Here is a 14,838-nt window from a genome sequence, read left to right as displayed (position 1 = left end):
AATCGAACGCGAATCTAATACTAAAGCCCTAAAAATTTACTCCCTATACATAGGACGCAAGTTTCAGCTTATTTTTAATACCATCAAACCAACACCCAATATTAATATTAGTAACAATTACTTACTTTTATATGTGACAAGTTTTTGGATATTTTTATTTTTAACTATCTTTATTGTGAGTGCTCTTAATGTGTTTTGTGATCCATTTTACACGTATACCTAACACTAGCCAAGTCAAACTTAAATGAGTTTAATTGAGTCATATGCATAGATTGGTTGCATGGATGCATATGATCATTTAAATTAAATCATTTAGCCTTTTTGCCGGCTTCTAACGTGACTCTATTACATGCACACTAGTACTACACTACTCTTAGTTTCCAGCTTCATCTCACCTATATATATACCTTCCCACATCTCCTTCCTCATCAAACCATTTTTCTGGTGTTGTACGCAAAAGGCGTCATGGGTAATCTCATCGTTTTAAGTATGATCATCGTCTTGTGTTTCCATACCGCCCATGGCTTAAAAGGCGGTTGGCAAAAGGCTCATGCAACTTTCTACGGTGGTGAAGACGCGTCTGGTACCATGGGTATGTTTCTTCTTTCTATGTTAATTATGTCATTGTGTAATTAAACAGCGAGCATGAACACATAATGACTCGTGATTTGTTTATTTGCGTATATTCATAAACATTCGTTTATGTTTGTTTGAAAATATTCCTTCTTGTTTATGTATGGTTTTATATTCAATATTACTGGTTACATGCATTTACTAATATTAATCTAGAACAAATATACTGAATTATAATTTAGACTTTAAATTAAGAAACCACTGTTTACATTTACTTTCATCTATATTAGTTTATTCAAATTTGCTATTTTAGTCCAAAAATTTAAAATTTGCATTTTTCGTTCCTAGCGTTTCATTTTGGTTGCAATCAAGTCAACTTCATTAAGGTATATTTTTTCGGTTAAAAGTAAGGTAGGGTAGTTTAGTCTTTTTACATTATGGTTAAAAGTAAATGTAAATATTATTAAGCCATCAGCTCGCTATAATCAAATTTAAACTTTAATTTGGATATTCAAGTAATCAAATACCAAGTAAACGAATAATTCTCGTTTATATTAATCAGAAAATATAGCTCAAAAAGCTAATTACAATACCTCAAACTCTAACTCGGTTTCACTCTTGATGAACCCCCAGGATCGATAAACACAAAAACGAAAATTTAGATCATAAGCTCGATCTCTATAATTTTCATTAACTCGAAAATTACAATACATAAACTCTTATTCTTAATTTCTTAATGATATAACCTACAAGCTCAGGTATATATACTAATATAAATAATATAATCATATTCAAATACTAATTGGTAAAAACAAATCTAAATAATACTAAATAAATTCCTTGTTGTCCAAGTCATTCGCCCGACTTGTTCACCAAGTAATTATTCCATGTAAACCAAGTCACATGCTCAACTTGATAAATAAAACACCAATCCATCATAGGCTCGATGGGTTGGCCCAACCCACCTCATTGACCTCGAGGACGGGAATTAAGTCCAACAGATATTCGTGTATTGCCTAACAAATATGAACACATTCATTTTCTTAACGAAGAATATTTTTATTTATATTTTCGTGTTTGTTTATTTGTTCGGTTAAGATCATCAAATATACTTATTTTACTTTATAAACCAAATTAAATAAATAAAAATAATGAAAAATAAATTTTTTATGAGATCTATTTTATTTATTGTGTCACACGGTTGTACTATTACATGGGTGCACCAACCTCTTTATTAACTAACTTTTTGTGAACAATTTTAATGCATAGGTGGTGCTTGTGGCTACGGTAACCTCTATAGTGATGGCTACGGCACAAACACCGTGGGCGTTGAGCACAACCCTCTTTAACAACGGGCTAAGCTGCGGTGCTTGCTACCAATTACGCTGTGTCGATGACCAAAAGTGGTGTCTTCGTGGCGTTATCACCGTCACAGCCACCAACTATTGTCCACCAAATTATGCATTGGCCAATGATAATGGCGGGTGGTGTAACCCGCCACTACGTCACTTCGATCTGTCACAACCTGCTTTCTTGAAGATTGCACAATATCGCGCTGGAATTGTAGCCGTGGCATATAGAAGGTATAAGATGCTAGACCATCATCAATATACAACTAAAAACACTCGTAAACTTGCCAAGTCAGCTGATGCGTCATTTTTCCGTACTTCATCTTTTAGAAAGTAAAAAAAACACTTAATTTTCTGCAAGCCTACAAACTTCCACACATATATAATCATCTTATTAATTTTTTCATAATCAAGTTGTTTATGCCAAATAAATGTATTTATAAAGTTTAATTAATTATTATAATAAACAAATATGTTCTTAGTAAAATAATTTATATAAGTTAGAGAATGCTACAAAAAAATGAGTTAAAATGAGTTTTATACATTTAACAATAAATCTATATTATTATTTTTTTAAATTTGTGATGTCTTTGATAGGGTACCATGTATAAAGAGAGGAGGCATGAGGTTCACAATCAATGGCCACTCCTACTTCAACTTAGTTTTGATCACCAATGTTGGCGGTGCAGGGGATATCCATAGCGTCGCAATCAAAGGGTCAAAAGCAGGTTGGCAAACAATGACAAGAAACTGGGGTCAAAACTGGCAAGTAACTCTTATCTCGACAGTCAAGCCCTCTCGTTTAAAGTAACAGCTGGTGACGGAAGAACTGTCACCAGCTACAACGTGTCACCTTCTAGTTGGAAGTTCGGTCAAACTTTTCGAGGCGGTCAATTTGAAGATCTTTGAAGAAATCCGTTATCAAAATCAGTAACGCCTGACCCCGGTTCCTGATTCAACCGGCCCACTTAGTGTTTAAATAAAAAGGAGAGTAATAAAGTTTCGAGTTATGTTTGTTATAAATATTGTGGAATTTATAATACTAGATATTAACGAGATTTATAACATACATAAAGCGTTCAGCATCGTTAATACACGACTATGACCCGATCCGGCCCAAACTGGCCCGACCCGATCCGACCCAAACATCTGAAACTTTCTACAAAAGTTAAAACATTCCTATAACCAAAAACAAAAATCCAAAATGATACACCATGACCCGGCCCGACCCAAATGGCCCGACTTGGCCCGGCACCAACATAGATAGCGTCACTCAATAGTTAAGCAGAGGAGTACTTCAGTCTCAATACAATTTTCTTCTTCTCCACACCAAGCTTACCACCAGTAACCACCCAATGGCCCGGTGGATCGCGGGGGCCCTTGCTCATCTCCGCCGTATCCACAAATTTAGCCAACTTATTATTTACTTCCCGAGCTCGAATCACCGACACTATTTCCACCATCAGTTGACTTATCAGTTGACCGCTTTGACTTTTCGTTTGGAGAGTGGTCCCACAAAGATCTTCTAACGGTGCAACCGGGCAGTCGGGAATATAATAGTTTCATGTAAAGAACGTTTCTTGACCCGAAATCCCAGACACCGAGCTGGGCCCCGGTGACGATATGCACACCACACGAGTCACCGATGAAGGCTTCGGGGCTTTCGATTGGTGCGGTGCTTACGTGAGAGAAGTTTTTTCCACTTAACGGGCTCGAACCATCGGCTGTCTTGCTCCTCGGGCCCGAGCCATTTGGGCGCCCCGATGGCTACGTGTGTGTCCCAATACGGACGGAGGATTTTTGGGAGCGATTGCAGGTGTTGGATGTGAATGGCTAATCGATTATGTTTTGCACCTTCTAAGCACAACCGTATGCCTGTAACGGGCTTACGTCCCACAGATATCTATGCCAAATTAAAAAAAAAGAAATAATTGATTAATAAAAATAACAACAATAATAATAATAATGAACATACGGTTTTAGTTACAGGTCAAAACGGGCCTTCTTGTACCGACAAGAGAGAAACCCATAATAAAAAAAGATTTTTAATATACGGGCCGACCAGTCAATACCCGTGTTTAACATGTTCAACCTGTTATTATATTTTTACCAGTTTTTATCCTTCATCAAAAAGTTACAAACTTGAATCAGCCTGTTTACCCATTTCTAACATAAAAATACATAGAACCTTTTGACCCGTTGACCCATCCTTAAGGCCCATTATCAATAAGATATTACCCAAGCGCGGGCCCGTTTGTCAACATATTTTAGTAATTTTTATTTTTAACTCGGTTTTATATCTCATCCCTTCGGTACGGTATCCGATACCACTTTCCAGAAATTCAGTATCCGTATTTTTGGTACCGGTACAGTACCGATACCATGCCAATACCGTACCATATCGAAAAACTCGGTATAGTATTTCGGTACCCACTTTTTCAGAAATTTGATATCCGTATTTTCGGTCCCAATCTCATCCCTAGGCCAATGCATATAAAAAACCCCAGCAACGCATCAGATACGTGTATCATATGCCTGTTTACGAACTGTCTTACGGATTCAAAGACACATACCTGATCTTGAGAAACATAAAGCTTTTGGCCCATCATGCTAAACTGTAAAGACGGGCAAACGGGCTCCTTTCTTTGATGGCCCAAAAGCGAGTCTTGTAATGGGGCCCACACTCGTGCCACCTGAAACTCGAGAAAGTACCTTAGCTCTTCAATCTGAGGCTTGACTGTAACAAACAAAAATTATTAAATATCACATTAGACGACATGTGGCATATATGCCAAAGCATTTTTTAATCAGAGAAGATTTTATTCAGCAACTATAATCAAATAAAGCAAGAAATTGCACGATTAAACGTTTAAATCCAAATTAAAAATTAATAAAAAAACAAATAATTTTCGCATTAGATGACAGGTGGCATATATGCCAAGTCAGCATTTTTTTTTAAATCAGAGAAGATTTTAGTCAGTAACTATAATCAAACCAAGCAAAAAATTAAAACCCAATTAATAAAATTTAACAAAAATATTGAATATCGCATTAGGTAGCGCATGGGCGTATGGCATATATGCCAAGTCAGCATTTTTCAAATCAGAAAAGATTTTTATTCAGTAACTATAATCAAAACAAGCATGAAAAATAAAAACATGGTTTAAACCGAATTCATATTTAACAAAAAAAATATTAATATCACATTAGGCGACATGTGGCATATATCCAGTAACTACTAACTATAACCAAATCAAGCATAAAAATTACACGATTAATTCAAAATTTAATTAAATCTTAACAAAAAAGATTAAGAAAAAATAGAGAAATGAAAACGTATCTTACATTCAAGATAAAGATTTATGGCCGCGTCAAATGGTCCTTTCCAGGTAATCCTTCTAGCAGAGAAGTAATGGGTTCGAATTGCATGGCGATGACATCCGGAGAGTATTTTACCGTTTTGCCCCATAGAGTATGGCTTTGCTCTAAATCATCCCCTCCCCTTCTTCTGAAAATAACCGTTACATCCTGTATAACCAAAAGCAAATAAAATAAAACAAAATAATATTTTAATATTATAACCAAAAATAAATAACATAAAAAACAACAAACATGTTTGTTATACTATTGACAAACAAACATAAACGAACATGAACACATTCATTTTCTTAGCAAGCAAACACGAACATGTTTCGTTCGTGCTCGTTTAGTTCGTTTACAAGCCTAGAACTGTCTTTTTCACTAAATAATAACAAGACAAGAAAACGATGCTATTACCATAAATGTTATAACTAACTAAATATATGATATTTATTATGGAACAAATGAACATTATACTTTCAGCATTTTGAAATGGTAAATATGATATTATAAAATTTAGAAGAATATTAATTGATAGGATACTTTTAGCGTGATTTACTAATTCAAATGAAAAAAAAAAGAAAAAGAAAAAAAAGTCAACCATTGACTTTATATAGTCTTACATACTTCCTTTGCATTTCCACTAAGTGATGGTGCACTTGTCGGTTGAGGATATACGCCTTGGCTACTAAACATTGATGGATCGCCACCCTGTAAAAACAAAAAATAAATTAAAAAATAAACAATTTTTTGGTGCACAAATAAAAAAATAAAATTAAAATTAAAAAAAAAAAAAAAAGAGAAACTAGCCTTTTCTTTGTATCTCAAAAGACCCGAATTGGTAAGGTTTTCAGGGTTGGAGAATCTTTGATTTCCTATATCTTGAACATAGTTTTTAATCTCGACAGTTGACAAAGGTGATGATTGGTGTTGTTTGACATATATTACATCCTTGCCGCCAATTGTAATTGATGTGATTACATGAGTGCCAAAATTCTCAATAAAGCTATCACACAAAAAAATAATATAGAAATAAACCATTAGCGACAATATTAGGTCAAAAATACAAAATTGTTTTACATTAATAAAAAACTATGACGCAATTTCGTGTATATCCTTTTAAAAGTTCAAAACTTTATATATCTTCTAACATTTATTAAATGAAAAAAACTGTTATAAGTACTTTTATCATACACATCATGGAATGAGTATTTATGACATTTTTAATGTTTTGAAAGGGTAAATACGGAATAAATCCCAATAACATGAATACCTTGCTAAGGCTGGTGGTGTCCCACGTTGTGGGAACTGCTCGTTTAACACTTTCGTGCAACACTAACGAGGTTTTCGTGAGCTCAAATTTAGAAAGCGGGATGAAAAAACCATCCATACATAGGGTTTTAGTGGCTGCAAAATCTACATGTTTTGAACCCGTAAAACTAAACGCAGCATTAAAGCTACCAAGAGGAATGTTGCCCGATAGGTTAGCTCTCTTGTTAAAATACTCGACCATCTGCAATCATAGCAAGCATCATAAAAATAATATTTTTAAGTTTAACCATAAATACTTGACTCGCTAAAGCACGAATCAAGCTGAGCATAGACGAGCTCAAGCCAAAAAATAAGTGTGTTTAATAAACAAGCCCGAGCTTAACCTATCACTTATATAATAAACTAATAATAAATGTATATTAAATAGTTAATAAATAATAAGCGAGCCGATCAAGCTTGAAAAACTAATCACAAGGCAAGCTCGAGCTTTAGAATTAGAGCTCAAAACGAGCCGGGAAGGGCTCGGCTCGTTGACACCCCTAGTTTCAGCTTGATCAGAAGCAAGACCTATTAGAAAACTATCTAATAATCAGCTCCAAAATGCAAATTTAATCACCCCCTTAACACTTTTAACAGTCAAAAAACCATATTTAACTTATAATTTCAATCATTATAACTAATTAACTACTTAAGGCGAAAAAATAGAACCACAACTATGTTTGATCATCATACAGAACATCAAAAGCCGCTAACTATGTAAGTAAACAAAGATCCTTAATTTCTTGTAATATGTATGTAACAACAACAAACAAAAATCAAAACCGAAAATTAACAGGTGATCAACGATATACCTCATGATAACTGCAAACACCGGACATAACTCGGTCAACCGAATCCTGACAATTCTCTATATCTCTCGACACATTCGGCACAACCAAATTATCATATATCCAAAGATCCCTTGTATGTTCTTCATCAATCTCCACAACCTTTGACCCTGCTACCCCCTTACAATACAACAACCTCGTATCGAAATTAACATCAAAACCCTTACCCAATGCTTGTACAGAATTCATAGCAGTATGCAAAGCTGCTGCATTTTCCTCCATCTCATCAAAACCCAATATCAAGATTCAATATTTATCACAAAAACCCCCAATTCAACAACAAATTGTTGATTATATTTCAAACCCACCTCACAAATTAGGTTTAATCCAAAACCCGATATCAAGATTCAATCTTTATAACAAAAACCCCCAATTCAACAACAAAATGATGCTTATATTATAAACCCACCTCACAAATTAGGTTTAATCCAAAACCCAATATCAAGATTCAATCTTTTTAACAAAAACCCCCAATTCAACAACAAAATGATGATTATATTATAAACCCACCTCACAAATTAGGTTTAATCCAAAAACCCTTCTGGGATTAGGGCTAACTAATCACACCCACAAAGGAAATCAAGATTAGGGTTCTTGATCAAGAAGAGAAATTGGGAGTCAAATAAGGTGGAATAGTGAAAAAGATTAAAGATTTAACTAACCCAGGTTTAAAGATTGAAAACCCATCTAAAATTCATCAAGATATATAGAATCAGATGGTTTATTGAATTCATAATAAGACCTTGAGTGTCACTTTCTGTGTTATTGAGTCCAAAACACGGCCTTTGACTCGGATTTAAGGACTTGGAATTATGGAAACACAAATGGGTCATTCAATTATTATTATTATTATTATTATTATTATTATTATTTTGCGTTGTATGATGAAGTTATGTTATGTGGTAAGTAAGATGAAGATAACTAATAATGGCAATATTAGTTATGTGTCGGGTCAACCGTGGTTCGGGTTTACAGTACAGATGACGTTTTAAATATTTAGATACTGTAATGATAAGCATTAAGTGGACTCTGATACGACATAGACGCTGATAAGTTTGTTTGACAAAAAGGGATGGCGTTTTGGTGTCTTTCTAGGGGTGATATTATGGACTGAACGAGACATGACATGGCATGTGAGTATGTGACGTGTCTTTCATCGACACGGTTTTGAATCCAGTTAATGACGATAGTATCTGGATATTGGTTGTTCTTTGGCCAATGCTCTTCTTGAAAAACAAGGTATTGATTTCACGTGTAATGCATTAATACACTCTCGATATAGAAATATTATACTATTTAATCTCACATAGTCGATCAGGAGATGTACCTCTCATGATGATGCTAATAATGTATTTATAATAATGTAATTAATTGTCTCGGGCTCTCGCGTCATGGCCTACAAACCTCAAGACAAATGGTGTAACATTCTGCCTTTCATACCAACAATATTGTTGCCTTTCATACTAATAAGAATCTTACGTTTTTTTGTTGTCCGAGTGAAAACTTCTTAGGATGTCACCCATCATGAGTTGCTCACGTCTAGGCACATTTAATTGTAGAGTTCCACTCTCATCTACGGACCACATCCAATATTCCCAAAACATGTTGGTGATGTTTGTGGTTAAGCCACATGTAGGCAGGCATAACAGGACTATGTTGAATAAAACATGAGTGCTCTAGTACTATTTGTATCGTTCGACTTCTCATACCAACCACTATTGTCTGCTTCACCCACGAGAAGCTCAAGATTTATTTTTGGTTATTCGAATGGAAACTTCGTATGGATTGACGATTGATCCCAATGAAGTATGTTTAATTGTGGAGTTCTCCTATCATCCACATCCAATACGCCCCACATTGGCAATTATAGGTTTGGAGATCAGAAACCTACCTTGAATGCTCTTATGCAATGCGTCCCTGACGACCGTTATCAAGATTAAAGATTAGGGTTCTTGATCAAGAAGAGAAATTGGGAGTCAAATAAGGTGGAATAGTGAAAAAGATTAAAGATTTAACTACCCAGGTTTAAAGATTGAAAACCCATCTAAAATTCATCAAGATATATAGAATCAGATGGTTTATTGAATTCATAATAAGACCTTGAGTGTCACTTTCTGTGTTATTGAGTCCAAAACACGGCCTTTGACTCGGATTTAAGGACTTGGAATTATGGAAACACAAATGGGTCATTCAATTATTATTATTATTATTTTGCATTGTATGATGAAGTTATGTTATGTGGTAAGTAAGATGAAGATAACTAATAATGGCAATATTAGTTATGTGTCGGGTCAACCGTGGTTCGGGTTTACAGTACAGATGACGTTTTAAAATATTTAGATACTGTAATGATAAGCATTAAGTGGACTCTGATACGACATAGACGCTGATAAGTTTGTTTGACAAAAGGGATGGCGTTTTGGTGTCTTTCTAGGGGTGATATTATGGACTGAACGAGACATGACATGGCATGTGAGGGTGTATGGTGACGTGTCTTTCATCGACACGGTTTTGAATCCATTAATGACGATAGTATCTGGATATTGGTTGTTCTTTGGCAATGCTCTTCTTGAAAAACAAGGTATTGATTTCACGTGTAATGCATTAATACACTCTCGATATAGAATATATATACTATTTAATCTCACATAGTCGATCAGGAGATGTACCTCTCATGATGATGCTAATAATGTATTTATAATAATGTAATTAATTGTCTCGGGCTCTCGCGTCATGGCCTACAAACCTCAAGACAAATGGTTGTAACATTCTGCCTTTCATACCAACAATTATTGTTGCCTTTCATACTAATAAGAATCTTACGTTTTTTGTTGTCCGAGTGAAAACTTCTTAGGATGTCACCCATCATGAGTTGCTCACGTCTAGGCACATTTAATTGTAGAGTTCCACTCTCATCTACGGACCACATCCAATATTCCCAAAACATGTTGGTGATGTTTGTGGTTAAGCCACATGTAGGCAGGCATAACAGGACTATGTTGAATAAAACATGAGTGCTCTAGTACTATTTGTATCGTTCGACTTCTCATACCAACCACTATTGTCTGCTTCACCCACGAGAAGCTCAAGATTTATTTTTGGTTATTCGAATGGAAACTTCGTATGGATTGACGATTGATCCCAATGAAGTATGTTTAATTGTGGAGTTCTCCTATCATCCACATCCAATACGCCCCACATTGGCAATTATAGGTTTGGAGATCAGAAACCTACCTTGAATGCTCTTATGCAATGCGTCCCTGACGACCGTTATCTCTCTTGTGGACGAAACAGAACATAACGATTTTTCATGTCGATTTTTTCATTGACTAAAAACGAGTTTATAATAAGATTCAAAATGCAACAATAATGGTCAACGGTCACGTTAAAAACTAATATCATTTGATCATGTAAAAGACCAAAAACATCATAATAAATATTGAGAAAGACATCATGAACATTGTCCAACATTAAACTTTATTATACTCAAATGTTATTTGTCCACATTGTCACAACCAAAATGCTTTGTGACAAGATATGTCATAGCTTCACGTGAACATGACTTTAAAAACCAACATATTATCAACTAACATTTATTACCGATGATAACTTATTGGTCTAGTGTCCTTGCAAGGAGGCATGTCATTTTTACCCAAAACCCGACTGAGGAAACTCGAACCCGACCCGAAAAACCCGAACCCGAGAAAAGACCAACCCGAACCCGAACCGAAGTAATTCAGGTTGGTTCTTGGGTCTGATTTCTAGGTTTCAGGTCAACCCGAATAAACTTTTTATTTAAAAACATAATATTATTATTAGGTATGTACACTGTATACAGAACACTCTAACATTCTAGTTGTTCCTATTCCATCTATTATGATTGATCGACTATTTGTTTTTTTATAGAAAGAAGGGTTTGAAGTTTGTTGGGAGAAATGGAGGAGGAAAAGAGTATGTTGCGGTCTCTTGTCACTAGAGTATTTGTGGCTTTGTGCAATGTATATTATATTATTATGTGTGTGTTGTGTGTAAAACTCCTTATATAAGAAATGGCATAGGCTACACTTGGGCCAAGTTATGTCCGGGCCTAAGCCTAAATAATATGCCCGGGCCTTGCATATGTCAATGATAAGCCCGAACCGGTCATCAGTCGAATAGCAATCCGGACCCGACATCCGTCAACTCCATTGGGCTCTTGGAATCTTGAGGATCTTCATACATTAGGTTAACCGTTGGGAGTTTTTTCTAGCAATTAATAAAGTTCCATGCTTGCAGCACATCATCATATTTACGGCAATCCATGTCCACACACCATAAGAGAATTCTAGCACACCCAAGTCAAACAATCAACCGATATTGCAAAGTTTGGGTGCTGATATTTAGGTTTTAGGATGATTATATATCCATCTTTAACGCAACCTCAAACTGGTGGGATGGATTTGGGAGAAAAAAAAGCAAATAAGTTGTTTATGGAGGAGAGGTATAGAAAACGAGGAAACAAAGATTTAGAGTCATTGTTGTTGACATTGAACAATTTTGTATAACCACGTGTACATAGCGTTGTAGCTGCTTATGCGTAAGAGAAAGGGAATAGTTGCTTGTTACATAACTGTCTTATGCGTCGTAGCTAAAGCAAGAAGTACATGTGTTTATGCGGTTCAAACAAGTCTCTACTTAAAATTAGTTTTGAATTGAACGATCCTCTCTCTCTCTCTCTAACAAAAAGTTGTTTGACCTGGAAATGTATCAACTACTCTGTAGAAAAAAAATTTTAGTACACTCAACATAAGTGATCTTATGGTCAAGATTTTTGATAAAATGAGGTAGTGTTGGTGTATTACTTCATATAAAAGTACAAATACATAAATAATAAGGATAAATGTTGCTTCCAAGTTCAAACCAAACTGTAATCTCAATTGGCTTTTGTATAGATGTTCAATTGATAAAAAAAAAACACACCATCAACCTAATAGGGATCAGAAACAGTTGCTGGTTATTGTATTTAAATCCTTATGATATAGTTGGGAACAAATTTAAAAAAAATAAAATTAAACAATATATAACAGTGAATTACTGGACGAACAAAAAAAAACAAAAAAAAAACCAAGAGTTGACTATTACTTTTGATGGCTGAGGAAATCTTTCATGTGTCCATAGATCTCGGTTTTCACTACAAGTCGCATCTTTTTTGAGTCTTCCCAAAGCAAACTGCTGAATTCTCTCGCAAAATCGCACGCTGCTTCAAACACATCCTACATTGGGAATTATAAAAATCAAACATTTAGCGGTTTGTGATATACCCCTTATAACCAAAGAATTATGATATCAAAATACATTCATTTTCAAATTTATAACATTTATACCCTCCCGTTAAAACTAGCATTAGGATCAGAGTTTGATGTGTATAAAGAAAGATAAGGGTATATAGGCTATAAGAAAAATGTATTTAATGAAAACAAGATTTCTTTTTAAGTTTTGAAATGAGTACATTTACTCTTAATTTTTTTTGGTTAGGTAAATATGATCTTATACGACTCGCTTCTTACCCTTGATGGGAAATCATCAAAGAAGTGAGCAGGTGTCATCTCGACCCTGTTTAGATCCGATTCCCACAGCCTAATCTGTAATAAAAATAAATAAATAACCAATAATTAGTAAACGTAAATCAATAGCATTTGAAGAAATTGGATTAAGGGCACTTTAATGATATTCCTTTTGTACCAGGGGACTTTTCATATAGTTGTATTGTTTATGTTTCAAGATTTCCCACTTAACCAACCAACGATCAACATTATAGATTAGAGATGATATGGTTTTGGTTCACTTGACTCTTGTAGTTTTTTCACTGATCAAGGGTATTTTAGACCTTTAGATAATGGTGGTTACTGGTTGAGCACATTAGTGATCGGATTAAGAGCACCGTAGCACTAAGACCGTCAAAACACTGTAAAAGAGAGTTTTTCCGACAAGAAGGAAACATAACAGTTTCCATTATAGAACATCTTATAGCAACTTTCAAAATAGATTAGAAAAGGAAACCTGATCGGTAACATTTTCTGGTACAGATGGCACTTTTTCTGCAACACGAGGTCGGGCATTCTGCTGAAGAAATGAAACTATCTGCAATGCATTTCCACAAACAACAAAGATTATTCCTATGTGTGTGTGTGTGGGCGCGTGTGCAATTGTATATGTATTTGAAAAGGAAGGGCTACCTGATCTGCTGTAATGCCATTTTGAAAGGCTTTGTGGAGGTTCTCTTTTCTAATGGATCCAACAATAAGGTTAGGAAGTTGATATTCTACCCTGCAAAACAAACAAACACTCAATTGTAGCTTGAGAATCAATCAAACAAAACATGCATAAAGAAATCTGTCTAGTACCTACCTTGCAAAGAGTCTTAAGATTTCACAATGCAACTTAGAGGTAGAGTACGCATATAACCGGAAGTTGGTTTCCACAACAACATATCCCTGCTTCCTTGATGATGCATCTGACAGGCTAATAGAAAGATTGGTAGCCAGTTTAGTAGAAATAAACCAAACCCCTACCAACAGAAACATATGATAATGAGAATTAATTATACTATTTCTTCCCATTATATCATTTATTCACCTACCTGCTGGAGTTTGATGAGGCCCAAATCTGCAAGATCTTTAACTGTTGTCCTTTGTATATCATCTAAAGTGTTCACATTATATGCCTATGCAGAAACTATCAGTAATATGGGACGAAACAGCCATCATATACAACTCATGTTTTATACATATGAAACCTCGCCGGTAACATGAAAGCTAAGTGTCAGCAGAAATGATATAAGATCTGCTGAATCCACACCCCTGTCCTGTTTTATACAAGTGATCTGTTAGGATCCCGGTGATAGCAAAACACACTCACAATCAAACTGCAGAAAATAAATGAATACGGGACACAAGGCTTTACGTGGTTTGTCTAAGCTGACCTACGTCCATGGGATACAACCAGGAATTTGTTATTGCTTATGCTCTCTACTCTCGTGTGATTAGAGGTTACAAGTACAAGATGTAAGCATATAGACTAACTTAGCTTACAAAACTTAGTCAACTAGAAAACATAAATGAGCCCTTAGGCCTGTAAATAAACCGACGTTCAGTGAACTGTTCGTGAACCACCGTTTAGCAGGAAGTTCGTTTATGTTCGTTCATTTAATAAACGAACGAACATGAAGACCTGTTTTGTTCGTTCATTTATGCTCGTTCACACATTAATAGAAAATAATTAAATATTATTTGTGTTTTACAAATTATATCACCTTAATATGTTTTCTATCTATTCATTTGTGTTCACTTAGGTGTGGTTATTTATGCTTGTTTATGTCTGTCTGTGTTTGTTTACGAATGTTCATATATGTTCGTCTA

General features: G+C 35.0%; 1 protein-coding gene and 2 pseudogenes across 3 annotated transcripts; 1 reads left to right on the top strand and 2 right to left on the bottom strand.

The window, feature by feature from the left end:
- Positions 1 to 465: 465 nt before the first annotated feature.
- Positions 466 to 2,847, top strand: LOC143571247 (expansin-A8-like; annotated as a pseudogene). The gene is made up of 3 exons (XR_013142061.1): positions 466 to 592; positions 1,843 to 2,156; positions 2,520 to 2,847. The product of XR_013142061.1 is annotated as an expansin-A8-like (transcript).
- A 164-nt stretch (positions 2,848 to 3,011) lies between these two features.
- Positions 3,012 to 8,199, bottom strand: LOC143571250 (MACPF domain-containing protein CAD1-like; annotated as a pseudogene). The gene is made up of 7 exons (XR_013142062.1): positions 7,406 to 8,199; positions 6,556 to 6,795; positions 6,093 to 6,288; positions 5,910 to 5,993; positions 5,268 to 5,450; positions 4,496 to 4,659; positions 3,012 to 3,825 (listed from the first exon to the last, which is right to left on the bottom strand). The product of XR_013142062.1 is annotated as an MACPF domain-containing protein CAD1-like (transcript).
- A 4,315-nt stretch (positions 8,200 to 12,514) lies between these two features.
- On the bottom strand, positions 12,515 to 14,412 carry LOC143571257 (general transcription and DNA repair factor IIH subunit TFB2-like). The gene is made up of 8 exons (XM_077056735.1): positions 14,407 to 14,412; positions 14,217 to 14,303; positions 14,057 to 14,144; positions 13,829 to 13,988; positions 13,657 to 13,747; positions 13,481 to 13,561; positions 12,988 to 13,062; positions 12,515 to 12,693 (listed from the first exon to the last, which is right to left on the bottom strand). Exons 1-8 carry the CDS (start codon positions 14,410 to 14,412, stop codon positions 12,559 to 12,561), a joined length of 723 nt encoding a protein of 240 aa, XP_076912850.1. The 3' UTR covers positions 12,515 to 12,558.
- Positions 14,413 to 14,838: the final 426 nt, after the last annotated feature.

Source organism: Bidens hawaiensis, unplaced genomic scaffold (genome assembly GCF_021521415.1).
Source record: "Bidens hawaiensis isolate Kalapana, Puna unplaced genomic scaffold, B.hawaiensis_p1.1 tig00025239_1, whole genome shotgun sequence".
Taxonomy (NCBI): Eukaryota; Viridiplantae; Streptophyta; class Magnoliopsida; order Asterales; family Asteraceae; genus Bidens; species Bidens hawaiensis.
Note: the sequence above shows the minus strand (reverse complement) of the source record. Positions and strands in the feature narration are given on the sequence as shown.